General features: G+C 44.9%; 1 protein-coding gene across 1 annotated transcript in view; it reads right to left on the bottom strand.

Annotated features, from left to right (window-relative positions):
- CELSR1 (cadherin EGF LAG seven-pass G-type receptor 1) overlaps positions 1-16,313 on the bottom strand; it is a gene marked incomplete at both ends in the record, with an annotated part of 158,969 nt that overhangs the window by 42,241 nt on the left and 100,415 nt on the right. The window contains 3 exons of the mRNA XM_084306525.1: positions 243-368; positions 1,675-1,838; positions 2,929-3,086. Of these exons, the coding sequence (XP_084162651.1) occupies positions 243-368; positions 1,675-1,838; positions 2,929-3,086 (448 nt within the window). The remainder of the gene's footprint in view (positions 1-242; positions 369-1,674; positions 1,839-2,928; positions 3,087-16,313) is intronic.

Below are 16,313 nucleotides of genomic sequence, written 5' to 3'. Positions count from 1 at the left end.
GGTCTCGTAAATAAATCAATGAAAGCTGCTGTTACTCATGACAGTAAGTCGGCTATCATATTTACTCTAGAGGTGATCTCACGATCATTTCAAATAGACGAGAGGTGATTTTTAGTCTCAGTTGCAATCTTCTGTTACCTATCCCTTAAACATCACAGCGGGACATACATGCTCTGGGATGTCAATGGCTGGTAACGAGACGTGCACAGATGACTTCACACCAAGGGGCCCCTGCGTCCTACCTTGCTCGCAGTTTTTGCCCCCGTACCGTACGGGGCACTCGCAGATGTAGGTGTTCCACTTGTTGACACACGTGCCTCCGTTCTGGCACCAGTTGGCTTCGCAATAGTTCCTCTGTGCTGCACAGCCTGGAAGTCAGGAAAACGGTCACTTTGCGTGGCTTTAGCAAAAAAAAAGGGCTCTGGATAACTGACTGTGTCTGAGTTTCTTTGCAAAAAGCAGACACAAACACTACAGTATTTTATTTTATTTTTTTTTAATATACTTGAAGTCAGTGAAGCAAAATGTGGATGGCAAATGTTTTCACGAGCTGGGCAAGTGTCACATTCATAAAGACAAATCTATCAATGGCAATTCAATACAGTCACCAAGCTGTAAATCTCTGGGTGGTAAGAGAAAATTTGGGGCACATATCTGGCAGCAACTGCTGCAGACAGCCAGATAGACCAGCGCTGTGACTCAGCAGCGTGGTTCTCAGTTTACTGTCATGTAACCAAGGAACCAACGTGTAGTGTTACGCAGAGGAGTAACACTATTGTAGGTCAATGTTTTAAACCATGTGGGAACATGCTTTGAAATGAGGAAAAGAAATCCATCCTAAAGAAAACATTTCTTTTATCATGCCCTTCCTGATGTGTATTTCCACAAGATAAAAACTTGTGTTTAATTAACATTAGAGATGTGAATGTTAAAAAAATGCTCCAAAACAAAATTGTAAATTTAAGCTTCTGCCACCACTTCCTTCTTAATCCATGATCTGTGCCAAGATCATACATATAAGAACCAAAATTTAGGTCTTACATGGAGCTTCAGCAGGGTGGGAGGAAAGGACCTGCCATTCTTCTGTGCAAGAGACATTTTTATGTTGATGGAGCACTTTGTATATGAGCTAACCCTCATCATTGATCCAGGGACTAGAAACCAAACCAGAAACTCCAACAGGCTGCTGCATGAAGCAGGCTTCGGATTTGAAGGACTGCAAAATTTGTCTTACAGGATAAACTTAATTTATGAAAAAAATCATTACATACTTTGCCTTTTTCATGAACTAATCCCATTGGCTTTCAGAGCAAAGTAACATTGAAAAGGTAATTTAAAAAAAAAAGAAAAAAAAAAAAAGCCTAAGAGGAGGAGTAAATTCCCTGTGCAAATTCCTGGGTGAAACTCATAATGATGCAGAAGGTTTAAACAAGCCCAGTTCTTTTCTGCATGGCACTTAATCCTTTAAGTGTGCACCTTGCCACAGGCTACCGTGTGTGTCCTTGGCACAGGCACTGACCGCACCCTGATCAAACAAACGAGGTGTGTTGAGCAGGTCTGGCTGCAGCTATGCCAGCGAGGGGGCCCCTTGAAATGCTGAAATGCTTTTTTTTATATACAGCTATGGCAGAGAGTTTTCTACTGCTGATTTTTTAGGTTTTTGGTTGTTCATACCTGGCAGCGTCCCATTATTGGCGATGTAGCTGGCCATGTCGATCGGCTTGCTGTCAATAGAGAGGTTCCTCATGCAGCCGATAAACTGTCTATTGTGCACTGGGAAATCTTCTGGCAAGTTTGGGACCCCGCCAAGCAAAAGAGGGCCAGTCAGGTCCAAAGATCTGAAGAAACAAAGAAATAGTCACTATTTCCTGCACACAATTTGTTTGGTTTTCTTCCTTATCCTACTGTTTCCATAAGCACATCGGAGATGTTGAGTTTACTCGTGTTGCCACACAACTCCCTCTGCTACATCAGTGCTTTCAGAGCTCATAATCAAGTGACTTTCTGGTAAAACAGCTGATCTCAGTGTGCAGAAACACCATGATCTGTAATTTAGGAGTTGATGGATCCATACAAAATTCAGTGACCTCTCTCTATGGCTTATAGATGGCTTACAGTCTGCAACAAAAGGGTTGAGGTGCTGTAGTTTTTAATACAGTGACTTAATTACTCTACAGTGCCAGCCCTTTTTAAATCTTCTGAAGATCTTAATCTTCATAACATTTGGTGGAAGTAGGTTCTGCTGATCGACTCCATGCTGTATGAAAAGTTTATCATTTGGTCAGTTTGAATTAGCCTTAATTTTTATGATGTGCCCTCCTCTTGGGATTTTAGAACAGCACATGCCTATCAATGGCCTTTCTGCTATCAGTCATTATTTTATACGCCTACCGTGTTGCTTGCTATCCATCTCCTCTTTAAACTCAACAGTAATAATCTTTTTTGGTCTTTCCTCATGGGAAAGCTTTTTCTTTTTTTTTTCTTTTCTTTTTTTTTTTTTAACACTAAATGATTTTTTCCATGCCCTTTGAAGATAGGACTGTTAACTTAAATTATGTAAGTAATAAGCTCTTCAGCAGTCCCCTTCCTAATAACTTGTAACATTTTATTTGCCCTGCTCTCTAAATGTTCATACTGAGTAGATAGTGTTGGGATGCCATCTGCAATGTTTTCCAGTTCTTTTTGTTGCATTTTACAAGCAATTTAGGCACATGTCTGTATCTATGTGAAATTGTGCATTCCACCCAGTGTGCCAACACTTGCAGTAGCCTCCACCAAATTTCATTTGCTGAACTAAAACCTGTAATTTTTTCTTGTTAAGTTGTATCCCTTTTTCTAACTTAATTTGTTTGGCAGTTAACCTAGTATTGTTGACTCTCCCCTGGAAGAAGAGAACGATTGGAAAACACAGATAGAGGAAATCCTTACTTCTTTGAGCCAGTCTGAGTCCCCTGGGCAGCACAGGTGTAGTTCCCAATGAGACTCCCGAAGCGCACGGCCACCGCTGTGTCACAGTCATCCACGGTCACCACTGCCACCTTCTCCCCCGAAGGCCCGTGGGGAATTCCTAAACGCCCAATGTTGGGCTTCAAAGAGTAAATGGCACATGTCACACAACACTGTATACACACAGGATTTAAACGCTGGTTCAGCCAGCTCAACAACATCTTCCTCTCAAAAAGGGACTCAAATAGGATGTGTAAATGAAGCAGCAGAAGCTAAGTTGACCTATGAAACTGAGGCAAGAAAATAAACCAACAGATGGATGACTTTATAGGGTTCATACACGCCCCAGGTGATACACAGCATGGTCAGAAGTGGCCTCAGTCTTTGCCACTGCTGAACCACTTTGGTGATTGCAACAGAAAGGGATGCCTATGGGACCGAGAATCCAGACCCAATCACCTCCACCACAAGCACATCCTTCATCTCTGGTACGTGTCCCTTAATTTCCCAGTGGAGGGGCACAAGCTTTACCCCAGCGTGGCTGACGGGAGAGCACATCTGCTACACAGAAGCTCAACAGCTGCCACCTCTCTGGTGGAGGGATGCACCACTATGGTTAAAAAAGGGACCATGTATACATGTCAGCGTAATAGCCTTGGTGAAGACCTAAGAAATTGTATAAGGAAATTCTTTTTCCTGTTTAGTGTTTGTAGAGAGCTGCAGAGTCCTAATCAACCACTGGTACTGGATCTCTGAGGATGTTTTAGGCGAAAGAGAAGCAATGAGCTGAACTTCCCTGGCTTTGCTGCTGCTCCTCTATGGGCAAAGGGACACCTCACAGGAGGGAATTCACGAAGATCTGACCCAAACGTGTAGCATAACTGAAAGCCAAGAGATATTTTTATAATGTGTTGATCAACAAGGCTTGTAACCATATGAAAATGGAAGATGGCTGGGCGTTACACCCTAGTTTGCTGTACACTTTAAAACAAATATAGCTCAATTGTGTACCAAAATCCCTATTATTATTAAATAAAATTTCTAGAGCAAACAGGGAAGCAGCATGGGGATAAAAGCCTATTCTTACTGCTTCAGTTGTACAGACATAAATTTATTAAAATACTTAAAATCGTATCACCATATGTAAAGAGATACAGATTCATTTTTAAGGGTAATTATCCTAATGTATAAAAAAAAATAAAAGGATATTTCCTGGTGTCGATTCCAGTTAGAAAGTATTTTCCATTTCCTCTACCTAACGTGAACACACAGTCTGGCCGTTATACAGTATAAGGTTTTGACCTCTCCTAATTGATATTAAGGCAGATTTTATTTTTCCAATACTCCATTTGTTGCTGCCTAGCTTGGAAAGACAGGAAGCAGACACAGTTGCACTGCTGAAAATATTGTATGCAATGATGGAAATGTTAGAGAGCAGCTTTTCAAAGCAAATGAAAAAATACTTAAAAAATAAACTAGCCGACGGGCAAACTTTCCCTTCCAAAATTAAAATGTTTACATTCTGGGTGCTACTTCTATTCATTCGGAGGAATGATTTGATTAACATTCATGTTCTCTTGCTTCACTGAAATAATCTATTGTTTCTTACATGGGAGCCCTGACAAAGGGAGGGTATTTATTCTCGCAGCAGGGGGGATCTGCCCAACGTTAATCAAGACTGCAACCTGATGAGACTCATCAGTTTGCAGCTGCTCCTTCACAGTCAAGTAGTTGCAGTGGCAAATGGAGTTTTTTTTTTTTTTTCTACTTTTATTTAACATCGAAATTGCAAGGCTTTTCTCTAGATGTTGACTGGTAACTGCAGTGCGGGCCTCTGGCATCTGATGACCACACAGAACCACAAGATGAAGCAAAGTAAATGGATTATTCAAGTGGACAAAAACAAACCTGCATGCAGTTCAAACTCTTAGTTCAAACATCTCTTCCAACCTAGAAATTCTGTGATTCTGTGATTCTGTGATAATTTTCTGACCACATTAAAATACTCATTTGATAGAAAAGGCTAGAAATTCAAGAATATATTGCTGGGAAAGGAAAGAGATTCTCTGAGTGATTTCATGTGAGCTGGATTTCTTTTTTTCTTTTCTATGTCACAAGTACTACACCACTCATCTTTTCAGCCCCTAGCTTAGGGAATACTTTATAACTGAAGTAATGTGAACAAAAATAAAAAGCTGGAATGGAGGGAGCCTAAATTAGGAGTTCATGCAGAACTGAATCATGAAACTGATTTTATTCATTTAATATTTTGATTAATACTGAATATATTATTATTTTTTTGGTAACTGAAAGGGTATTTAGAGTATCATGCATTATTAAAAAAAAAAAGATTCACTTTATATATCTGAGTCCTAGAAAGAGAATTAATCACACAATATGAAACTTGGGATCTAATGACAAGAATTTCTACTGTAAGCTTAGAGATTGTCAGCCAAAAATGATGAAAAGTATGGAAGAATTAACCGTATTAGCCGTGGCTACAAAACAATTACGAAGCATGGTGTGATTAAAATGTAAAATTGGCAATGCAATAGCGGGTTGTTGCAAGGATGGGTATTAGGCAAATTTTATGACAATGAATAGCATAAATGTTGTGGACAAATTTGAGTTCATTTATTAAAAATAACTTCAAACCAGAGCAGATGCACAAAAGTACAGCCAAGGCAATGTAGAGCTTACCTTATCAATCAGACTAAAAAGTTTCAGCATGTTTAGGCTAGCAAGGTAAAAGGCTGAGGAAGGGTTTTGGAACTGAGAAGACTATCACTGCAATGGACACATTACAAGAACAATTGGGTAGAAGATGCCTGTGAGTTACATAGGCTGGAAATCACAAGGTGATGCCCAGCCATCAGAAGGGTCATCTTTGGGAAAGTAGCAGGGGCAAAAATGATAAAAAAGAACTTAATTTATTGGTGGTTATAGGAGCTGCTGTTAGCAGAGAACTGACCTATGTTCTTAAGAAAATAAATCTAAGTAATTAATATTTGGAAAATGCACTAGAAAGTGAATTCCCAACACTAAATGACAGTACAAACATCTACATTTCAGGCACGAGCTTTGCTTCTGTGCAATACAACTGGAGCAAGACTGATCCCTAACAGTAGGAACAGCTAACACAAACCAGCATTAATTCACACTATTATTTTCTGGAAATATGTTCAAGGAATTAAAAGCCAGACTTTCATCTGGGTACTTAGCAGTCCTTTCTGCCTGTCAGACTCATCTCCTGAAGCACCATGCTACCAAAAAGGCAAGTTTCATTAGCTGTGCCAATTCTGCACTCATGAGTAAATGTTCAGTGTGGTGTACAGGAATTTACCAGCATGACCCCCATTAATGGCAATGCAAGTCATGTAACTAAGTTCCTGCTCATGGAGCTGAAAATTTACCTTGCGCTGCCTACCCCTAAAGACTGCCTTTTAATTTAGCGCTTGTCCAGAAAGAGGTTGGGATTCAGACTTCAAAGACCACATGCTGTAAAAGCGAGTAGCAAGCAGAGGAACCAAACAGTGCCAGAGAGCGCACTGGGTCTCATTTAAACAAACTATGAAAGAAATGTACTCCTCCTAGACTGGGGGGGGGGGGGGGGGATATTCTGAGTGTTGCAGAATTTTATCACCATCATGTATGTAATGATTCTTCAAACATTCAGTGTATAGAATCATAGAATCACAGAATATCCTTGTGGGAAGGGGCAGAGAGTCCAACTCCTGGGCCCGCATGTGTCCAAGAGCGTTGTCCTAATGTTTCTTGAACTCCATCAGGCTCGGTGCCATGTCCACTGCCCTGGGGAGCCTGTCCCAATGCCTGACCACCCTCTGGGTGCAGACCCTTTCCCTAACACTCAGCCTGACCCTCCCCTGTCCCAGCTCCATGCTGTTCCCTCAGGTCCTGTTGCTGTCCCCAGAGAGCAGAGCTCAGCGCCTGCCCCTCCGCTCCCCTCGTGAGGGAGCTGCAGGCCGCCACGAGGCCTCCCCTCAGCCTGCTCTGCTCTGGGCTGAGCAAACCCAGGGACTTCAGCTGCTCCTCATGCATCTTGCCCTCTAGGCCCATCTGTATGCATAGCCAGGGCATCCCATATTAAAATCTGCTGCACTGACATCTATGCTTGCTTGTCAGAACTACATACAGAGTCTTTTGTCAAAGTGAAAGAAGCAGGGCCCTGACACATGAAGGAAGCCCCTATATTTCTCTTTTTCTTTAAAACAAGATGAATGATATTTATGTTTCTCAAATAATGGCAATAAGTATAAAAAATAGTAAATAGTGACATGAAACTTAAGTTGATCTCTCCAAGTTTGCAGGAAGGAGATTAGAAGTTTTGATCTATGGGTGGATAATCTCAGATTTCAGGTCTAATGCATGGCATTCTCCCTGGCCCAGACAAAGTCACAGGAATGGCAGTGTCCCAGGAGGGCTTGAAAACCGCAGCATCCTTCCCAACCAGAGCAGAACTAATAGTGAGATGTCCCACACATCTACTGTCCTCAGTGGTGTCCTGGAGGGACGACCTTCTCAAGCTGCGAAGGTGATACAAGTCCCTTGGCAGCCGACATGGCCACAGGCCACCTGGGTGATTTCCTGTGGTCTCGGTGGTGGAGCGAGAGAACACCACCCCAAAGATATTTCACTAGAGATGCCAAATCTGATTTTAGTGAAACCCAAGGACGGAACAATGAACTGTTTTGACTTTCCCCCACAATTTCAACAGAAAGAAGCACGTGGAGATTCTCACAGGTGCATGTTAAATGCTGGGAAGCTTCATCTGTGAACTTGCTTTGTATAAATGGAGACTGGAGAGAGGAGAGAAGGTCATCAAAACACATCTGTTTATAGTTTGCATATCTACTGCACAAATCTACTCCCATTCCACTTAAAATATCACAGAGATATTCTGATGCATCTCAGTTTCATTTAGATCCTCTGTTATGTTAAAGTAAATATTTAAACTGCTGGAACCCACAGAGTTACTTATTAAGGATACAGATGATCTAATAATGCATAGGGAATGGAAAAGACATACAGATTAATGGATAATGGAAGCCTTTTCTTATATACTTAACTATCTTATTTTTACATTAGAAATAATAGTTTCCAAAGTCATAATGCAAAATGTTGGAGAGGTTTAAGCAAACAGTCGATTTATTTTTAATTAAGCCAGACTAGATGCTGTAGATGTAAAAATATTACAAAGTGCAAATGTTTGTTTAGTTAATCGGCTGCAGCAATGAGGATTAGGTGTCTGGATCTCACTCCATATTAGTTAATCCGCAAGATACCAGGGCTTTTCCAAGGGTCTCACAAATGTCTACTCCATCAGGAACATCTTCCAAATTCCTAGTTCCAGTCTCATATTAAAAAAAAAAAGTCATTTGAATTTTTGCAGGGATGGGAAGAGGGATACTCTTGCATTTTTGTCACCTACAGGAGAGTGTTCCAACTTCACGGATATTTCCTGTACTCAGACTCAAAGCTGTGCTCTTCAGTCCGAGCCTCGGCCACGATTACTTCCGTCTGCTTCAGCCACCCCATTGAGACTATTGAAGGAGCTGACAGCAGAGGAGAGGACTCAGTAGCAATCTGTAAATGTGGGCAAGAATTTGAGAACACAATGGGAACTCTCGAAAGCGAGACCCCACTGATCTAGCAATGCTTGGCATCAGGAGACTTGTTTTTCTCAGAGGACAGATATGTCCCCATGCTGTAAGCACTGCCCTTCCTCAGCTCACTGTACACATAAAAAAAAAATCTGTTTTAGAAAGCTGGTCTTTTATCCAAATGCTTTGTGTGCCATGGCTTAATATGCAGAGCTTGCCTTGTTTGTCTTTAAATAAGTCCAAATCTGTAAAAAGAAAAGCCATCCTGAAGTCAGTGCCAGCCTTTTAGTGTTTCCAAGAGTTTGCTTACTGGACAATAAGTTACCCTTCTGTTTTTGTTAATCAGTAGCTAATGATTTATTGACTGTTAGGAGTGGTTAAAGGTTAAAAAGAATCTGTTTCCTAGCTATTTTTAATACAAAACAACACTCCTCTGCATTGCTAACGTGCCAGTTCAGCCCCCAAAACCCCGTGGTGCTCAGTGCAGAGCACCTCACCCTCACACCCTCTGGGGCTCTTTTCTTCCCAGCTCCTCCAGCTAGGGCGATAATGGGGGAAAATGGAGCCAGTGCAGGAGGGATGCTGCTGTCAGGGTCTGTCCCCCCTCGCTGGCTCCCTGGAGCTCATTAGGCAGCCTGCCAGCCCCCCCAGCTCCTTCATTAACCCCCCGGCCCCTGCTCCACTATCCAGCGCCTGTAAGGGAGCGAAGCTCTCTGATTCCCAGGCGATGCCGTGCTGCTTCAGTGGTCAAAAAGCTCATTAACCGCCTGCCGCCATGGCCTGCCTGGGCCAGCGGCCTGAGTCCAGCCCCCACAAGGACGATAAATAAATAAACAAGCAGGAAAAAAACCAAATGCATCAGCCAGCAGCAGGCAATGCAGGGAGGAGAGGCTAGGAAATGCCACAGGAGCTTAGTGCCGGGATGTGAACTTTTCTGATCAGTCGGGAAACTCCAAATTAGGCTAGATTAAGAGACACCATTAATGTTAATCTCTGCCTTTTTTCGAGTTTCCCCCTAGAGATTTCCAAAGCAACTTTAAAATTAGCTGGTGTGAAGAACAGAAAATCTCTTACACACATCCACTGGATCCCTCCTGATTAGTCACCAGGGAAAAGCGGGCTGCATCATTTCACATAAAACCCTTCTTCCTTTGATGTATGTATCCCCTTTACTCCCTGAATATTTTAATGGCATTTCTTTATACAAACTTGGCTCGAGCCTGTAGAGAAACATGAGAGCCTGTGACAGTGAAAAGGAAAACCCCAAAGCTTCCCATCAGTGAGTCAAAAATGCAAATCCTGAAAAGCCACCAGACCAGTTCCTTTTCCTAGACAAACTCCCTGCAACACCGCAGGGTTGCAGGGAGTCCAGATCCAGGCTGGGCAACAAAGCCAAGCGAGTTTTGCTACTGATTTGTTATCTCCTGCCTGGCTGCATCCAGAAGCTAAGCTTTCAACGCAGCCAGATGTGGCACGTGGCAGTGGTGGTGCCCAACGAGCTGCTGCTCTCCTGGTGGTACAGCAGGGACAGGGAGCAGCCTTCCCATCCCACCAGGAGTGTCCCACCACGTGGCAATGGCATGGTGCTTTGTGACAAAGCTTTGAAAAGCCACGGGTATCTGCACACGGCATCCAGCAGTGCACCTTTACTCCACGGTGTAACCTTCACAAAGAGCATACAGCTCCTGCCAAGGGCAAGCTCTTGGATTTGACTCTTTTTGGCCATGTCAGCTATAGTGCTGACGGGAAGAAGGAGACTTCCCTGCCTGAAAGGGAAATTTTATTCCCCTATTTGTATTATTAGATGCTCCTCAGCTCTTTGATGCTGAATCAGCTAAGCAGCAAGAAGGACCTGTTTTGGCTGCCAGGAGACCTTGCCCACCCCTCTGACAACATCCAGCTTGCCGCTTGGAGGACACCAAGCACCCTGTTGCTCTGCTGCAGGACCCCTTGTCTGCCCTCCATGGCCCTTTCCTCCTCCCTGGGCTGCCCCTGTGGCTGTGCTCCTTCTCTCTGACCCCTCCTGCCCTCTGAACCCTTTTTCTGCCTTTTTTTGCTTCCTCCCTCCCTTCCACATGCTATTCTTTTGCATGCTCTCCTCTCCCACTTCAGCAAACCCTTCCTCATTCCCCACTTGTCCCTATGCCAGAACACTACTCCCAAACATTTTTGGCTTTATATAGATACAGCATTTTTTATATCTTAATTTTGCATCCAGGACACAAATGTTATTGCTCTCAGAGTGCAGGAAACACCTAGAAATAATAGCACGACATACCAGCCAACTCCTTCTCCTTAACCTAGTCCCTGGGGACACCTTGCCAAGTGTGCTGAAGCTCGGTGTGGGTGATGGGGACACAGCTGGGTCCATCCCAGGGGTCCCACACTGCTGCATGGGCTGCCCCCAGCTCTTGGCGAGGGTCTCCCAGACCCCTGAATGCCCAGGTAATTGCAAAGCCCTGCTTCCCCTCCTTCCACAGACAGAAGCAAAATACCTGAAAAGTTCCCCATGAATCAGCGAGTTACTGTAGATTTAGTGTGTGATTAAAGGGAGATAGCAGTGCACTTCAAAGCCCTTGCACCAAATTCCTGAGGTGCCATTTCAATGACTCTGCTAGAAGCAGCGTGCCATGCTAAATCGGCGATTCACCCCCACCAAAACAGAAGAGAGGGTGAAAACGCTCCTTTGCCACAATAAAAGGCACGGGGCATTTTCTGAAAGAACTGCATACTTGCTCTGAAATGGAAGAGCACAAAACGGTGTTTGGGGACGGGAAATGGTTGTAAATGCAGGTGGAACTCTACTGGCAGGAGCACAAACCTGACAAACCTGAAGGAAATGATGCAGTGCCACAGCGCCAGTGAAACCAGAACCAAGTGCCCCCACCGCTGGATGTCACTTGGTACCCCTGCCACACGTCCCCTGTCCCCAGCTGGCTTTGCAGGAGAGCTCAGCTTGCCAGCCTGCACAGCAAGCTTTCCAGCACACTCTTCAAGGCCTGATGATTAAAGACCCTTCAGGCTGTGCCACCCTCCCACCTCCTCAGCTTTCGGAGGAGCTGAAAATCACTTTTTGGGGAGGTGCCCCTGAACCTCTGAGTTGTGTGGTGTGGAGGTGGCAGGCAGCTTGAGCTAAGCAGGCTGACGGAGGGCTGCCTGCTACCAGCTCCCCTGGGACCAGAAAGCCCAAAGCCCTGGGTGAAGCCTCACAGCCGAGACCCAGCCAGGAGAATGGACCCAGGCCTTGAGCTCTGCTTGGTTGTGGCTTGCAGGCCTGGTCCATGACGCCAACCCTCTGCGTGAAGACCCTGGGGAGCGCTTCTGAAAAAGTCCTTTTTATATGCAAATTGCTGCTAAAACAGGTATTTTCAGGTGTTGTGTGCAAATTCCGCAGCAATAACACTTCAAAAAGCACACAGGGGAGAAAAAGACGGGAAAGCCTTCGGTACTGGCCTGGTGTGCTGCTTCCCTAGCAGTGCAGGGGACTCCTCCGAGCTGTTACAGATAGCTGAGTGATCCGGGGCTGGGGAGCAGGACACGCTCTGCATCTCAATGACCTCCGAGTGACTTTCACTGCTTTACACTTTCATTTCCTGAGACACAGATTTAGAGGCCAGTTATTTGTTATTTTGTGTCAAGACAATGGAATGTCGCTCTGCAGCCAAGCCCCGGTTTCCTTTCTCAGGTATTAATCACTTTTCACTTACCCTTTACCAGAAAAAAATAAAAAATAAATAAAAAATCAACAAAAACAATTACTACTAACCGAAATCTGAATGAATAAATATCCTGTTCTGCAAGGGCAGATGGGATACCCCCTGTTATATCCCCCAAAACCTGCAAGGGCTCTGCAGCCACGTCAGAGCAGGACCAAAAAAAAGCAAATATCAGCCAGGCGGCCCTGTGGTGATTTTTAGGAAGTGTTGGGTGTGTAGGAAAGGTTGCCACCAGCCAGCCCAAGTCCTGCTGAGGGAGCGTTAGGTGCACGTGGAGGAGCACAAGGCCAGCACAACCCTACAGCGACGTTTCTCCTGCCTTCCCGGCTCTTGCCTTTCTTGCCACCTGCAGCACTGCAGGTGGAGCTCTGGATGGGTTTGCACAGAATTTTATGGATGAAAGGGACTAATTTGATTAGCTTCTCGTGCTTTTGGCTTCTACAACCACAGAACCGGTGAGTCCTGCCTCAACAACGTGGCTTCACCTGAGCTAAAATATTCCCCGAGAAAGGGAAATGCTGACTCCATTTAATGACTTCAAAGGCTGGTAAAACTGCCAGAATTTGGGCAGATAACCCTGCGGATTATATTCCTTCACCGTTAATGACATTGTGTGGTATTTCTGATCAGAATTTGTCAAAGGCTTTAGTTTCTCTATATCAAATCTATGATCTCATCCAGACTAGGACTTCCGTTGATGATCCTCAGGATTTGGGTGGGAGATGATGAGTTGGGCCTCAGCAAGGATGGGAGGCTCGAAATCTTCAGCCAGGATGCCAGGAAATGACTCAGAAACTGAACTATTTCTGCAGAGATTACCTTTTCACATGGCAATTTAAAAGTTGGGTTTTGAGCACGTAGGAAACGACATGTTTTGAATTCAGACATTGGGAACATTTTATGTGTTTGACTGGAACAGCATTTTGAACTTTAAATGTAAAATCTTGGCATGCACTCAGCAACGGGAAATCTAATTTCTTTCCCTTCCTCTAGATGCTTGTAGTTTTAATTGCTACAATTTTTTTTTTTTTTAAACAGCCGTGCCCACTAGCATCAAAATACATAATGGTGCAAAGATAAACACAAGATAAATAACACAAGTGCATAGAGACAAATTCCTCTCATTAACAGGTCATACCCCATATCATGCAGGTGCCTCCAGCACTAGCTACTGTCATGCTTCATAAGCATACAACTCTGTTCACCAAAAGGCACAAAAATCCACTGATGCAGTAACTTTGATTCTTTTAAGAAAGTTGTCAAAAAATTACCACGATGGGATCTGACTACAATATTGGTAAATCTGTAAAAACTTCTTTACCTCTTAAGTTGGAAAGTGAATTAAACACGCATGCCCCTCAGTACACTGTTAAAAAATCTGGCCCTGGATAGCAAAGCAAGTGATTTTTTTCAATGAAATTGCTTTTCTTCCTTGTATAACTGAAGAAATTCCTTTCTCTTTGAAAAGGAGGCCCCATCCTTTTCCAGGTAACCACAGACAAATCCCTGCCAAGACCAGAGGTAACAACTCGGCTGCAGTCCCATTCCCTGTGCCCTACAAACTGTCCTGTGCCTAAGCCATGCAAGAACTTCTGACCCCATGAAAACTCTGGAGAAGGAAGGCATCCAGCACAAAGCGATGATCTCTTAGTTTCTTAGAGATGTTATAGATTTAGCTTTGGAAATGCAGATTTGAAAAAAAAAAAAAAAAAAACCTTCTGGAAAAAAAATGCCCAGAGAAGTGGTTTGTCCCTAGCTGAATGACTTTTCTAGTGTTCAGAGCACCCCTCCCCGTCCCCACCCCCCAGTATTTGCTTAACATTGCGATTAATGCTCTGCATTTTTCTCCTCCAGGCAATGCCAAGAACTGCGAGGGCAGGGCCGAGCTGACCACGGCTGCTGCAGGCACAGCGAGTCACTCTGAGCCAGCAGAAGTCAAACTCTGATCAACAGTGGCATTATCATAACCTTCAACAACCGCTTTGTTTATTTAGAAAATCTCTCTCAATCCTTCAACAAATTAGTTTGGAAGCCACCGGGAGGATTAACTTCAGAAATTCTCCCTCAGATAGCAATTATGTCTGCTCAGATGTCACGAGTGATAGACATTTACATAAGCCGTATCCAATCTTTATTGCAAATTACATTTCCAATCATTTGACTTGTGTTGGGATCTGTCTCTTCCAAGAGAGCTCCAAAAAAATGACAGGGGGAAGGGAGGGGAAGCCTCAGCAGGTGCTCCCCAGCACAAGCTGTAATACCCAATACCTACCGAAGAATTTCCTTCTCAGGTGCTTCTTCTGACTGTTCAAACGATACTGGGTGGCATACTGGATCCTTTTGGGGCAAAATCTTTCACCCAGGGTCCAATGGCTAAACGTTATGCCTAGCTGGTGGCAGCTCCGTGGCTTTTGTCCAAGGAGCTGGTAATCTCTATTCAGCTGCAGGCATGTGCCTGCCTCGTAAATCACCGGGGCTGCTGGCAGCCTCGCTGGCTGGCGGGGAAACCAAGGGCTGGGCAAGCAACTCCTTCGAGCCCAATGGGGACGGGGGACAGGCAGTGATGGGGACACAAGGAAGGCTGTGCTGAGCCCCTGTGCCATCCCTAGCCCATGGCAGGGGGTTGGCACTAGGTGATCTTTGAGGTCCCTTCCAACCCGAGCTGTTCTGCAACTCTAATTCAGTCTGTGTTGAAGAAATGGAGTAGAAGTGGAGCCTTGCCCAAACACTGCTGCTAGCCCTGCTGCACAGAGCTCCCATGCAACTTTCTTCTTTAACCCCAACTCATTCTCTAAAGAATCAAGTGAAGCCCTGACCTGGCTTGTGGCTGCCTTTTTCTTCCTGATTTTACCTTCTTGCCCCTGTCCTTCTACTTCATTCCGAGTCCCAGGCAAATGCAGACAGGATTTGTTCCTCTGCTCAGAAGTCCACCACCTCCACCACTGATGCTGATGCTCCATGGTGCGTGCGACTCGTGGGCGCAGACCCCAGATCACTCATTCTGCTGATGCTGTGTCGCAGCCGTACAGGCACAGTTAAATCACCACTCGGGATCAGCCAGGCCGGCCAAGCATGACATGAGAGCTGCAACATGCACCCAAGGTGCGGAAAATCAATTACAGCATGGGTCTTGGCACTGCAGCGGAGGGGATTTTGGCACCAGGAACCAGCCTTCAGTTGAGGGATAGGTGCAAGCTCTCCAGGAAGGAAAGGCACTGGCAAATTCTAGCCCTGGAGTGGGCTGAGAGCTAAATCTCTGCAGCATGAGCTCAGTCATCGGCAGCGCTCAAGCTCCAGCTTGCCCCAGCTGAAGGCCAGCTAACTCCATCGCGCACCACAGGCAGGAGGTTTTTGAAAGCATGTGCAGCTCTGATTTAGAGCAGCTCACGCACTGCGCTTTGAATTCACGGCACGCTGAAGATCAGCCCGGAGCAGCTCTCGTTTCTTTCAAGTTTATCTCCAGCTGAAGAATTTGCCTGTTTTCTCCGGAGGCTGTCTCCAGGCGAGGCGCAGGTCTGGGCTCTGCCGGCTGGGAGCACACAGCGGTGGAAAGCAGCAGGTCCCTGCTACCTGTAACCGCTGCGAAAGGGGGGGTACTCCCCAGGCAGTCAAGGATCTGAATTAACAACCTCAGTGCTCCCCAGCAGCCTCAGGGAATGCAAGGAAGGAGTTAAAAAAAGGCACCTTGCTATCTGTTGGCACAGGTGAGAAGAAACCTTGGTCCAGTTATGTAAAAAACATGATGTTTGTCCCCAGTATCTCCTTGCAAGGAGGTGGAGGCTTGAGTGACCAGTACAGCCAGGACTCCAAAATGCCTGGCACCCGTTGTGTTTGCACCTCTGGGCTGTGGAGGAGCATCTCACACATGCTGCCCCATCTCAGTCCCATATCTCAGTGTTTCTTCTGTGAGTCACTCTGTGAGTCATCTAAGGATTTGTTATCCTCCACAACTGCTACTGCACATCGGCCACCCTGTGATAGCTCGTTTCTCTCTGCCCTGCTCAGGTTTTCCGTCATTTAGGTAAAATTT

Source organism: Netta rufina (assembly GCF_964035555.1).
Source record: "Netta rufina genome assembly, chromosome: 1".
NCBI classification, from domain to species: domain Eukaryota; kingdom Metazoa; phylum Chordata; class Aves; order Anseriformes; family Anatidae; genus Netta; species Netta rufina.
The sequence above is the reverse complement of the archived record's forward strand: the minus strand, read 5'-3'. Positions and strand labels throughout refer to the sequence as shown.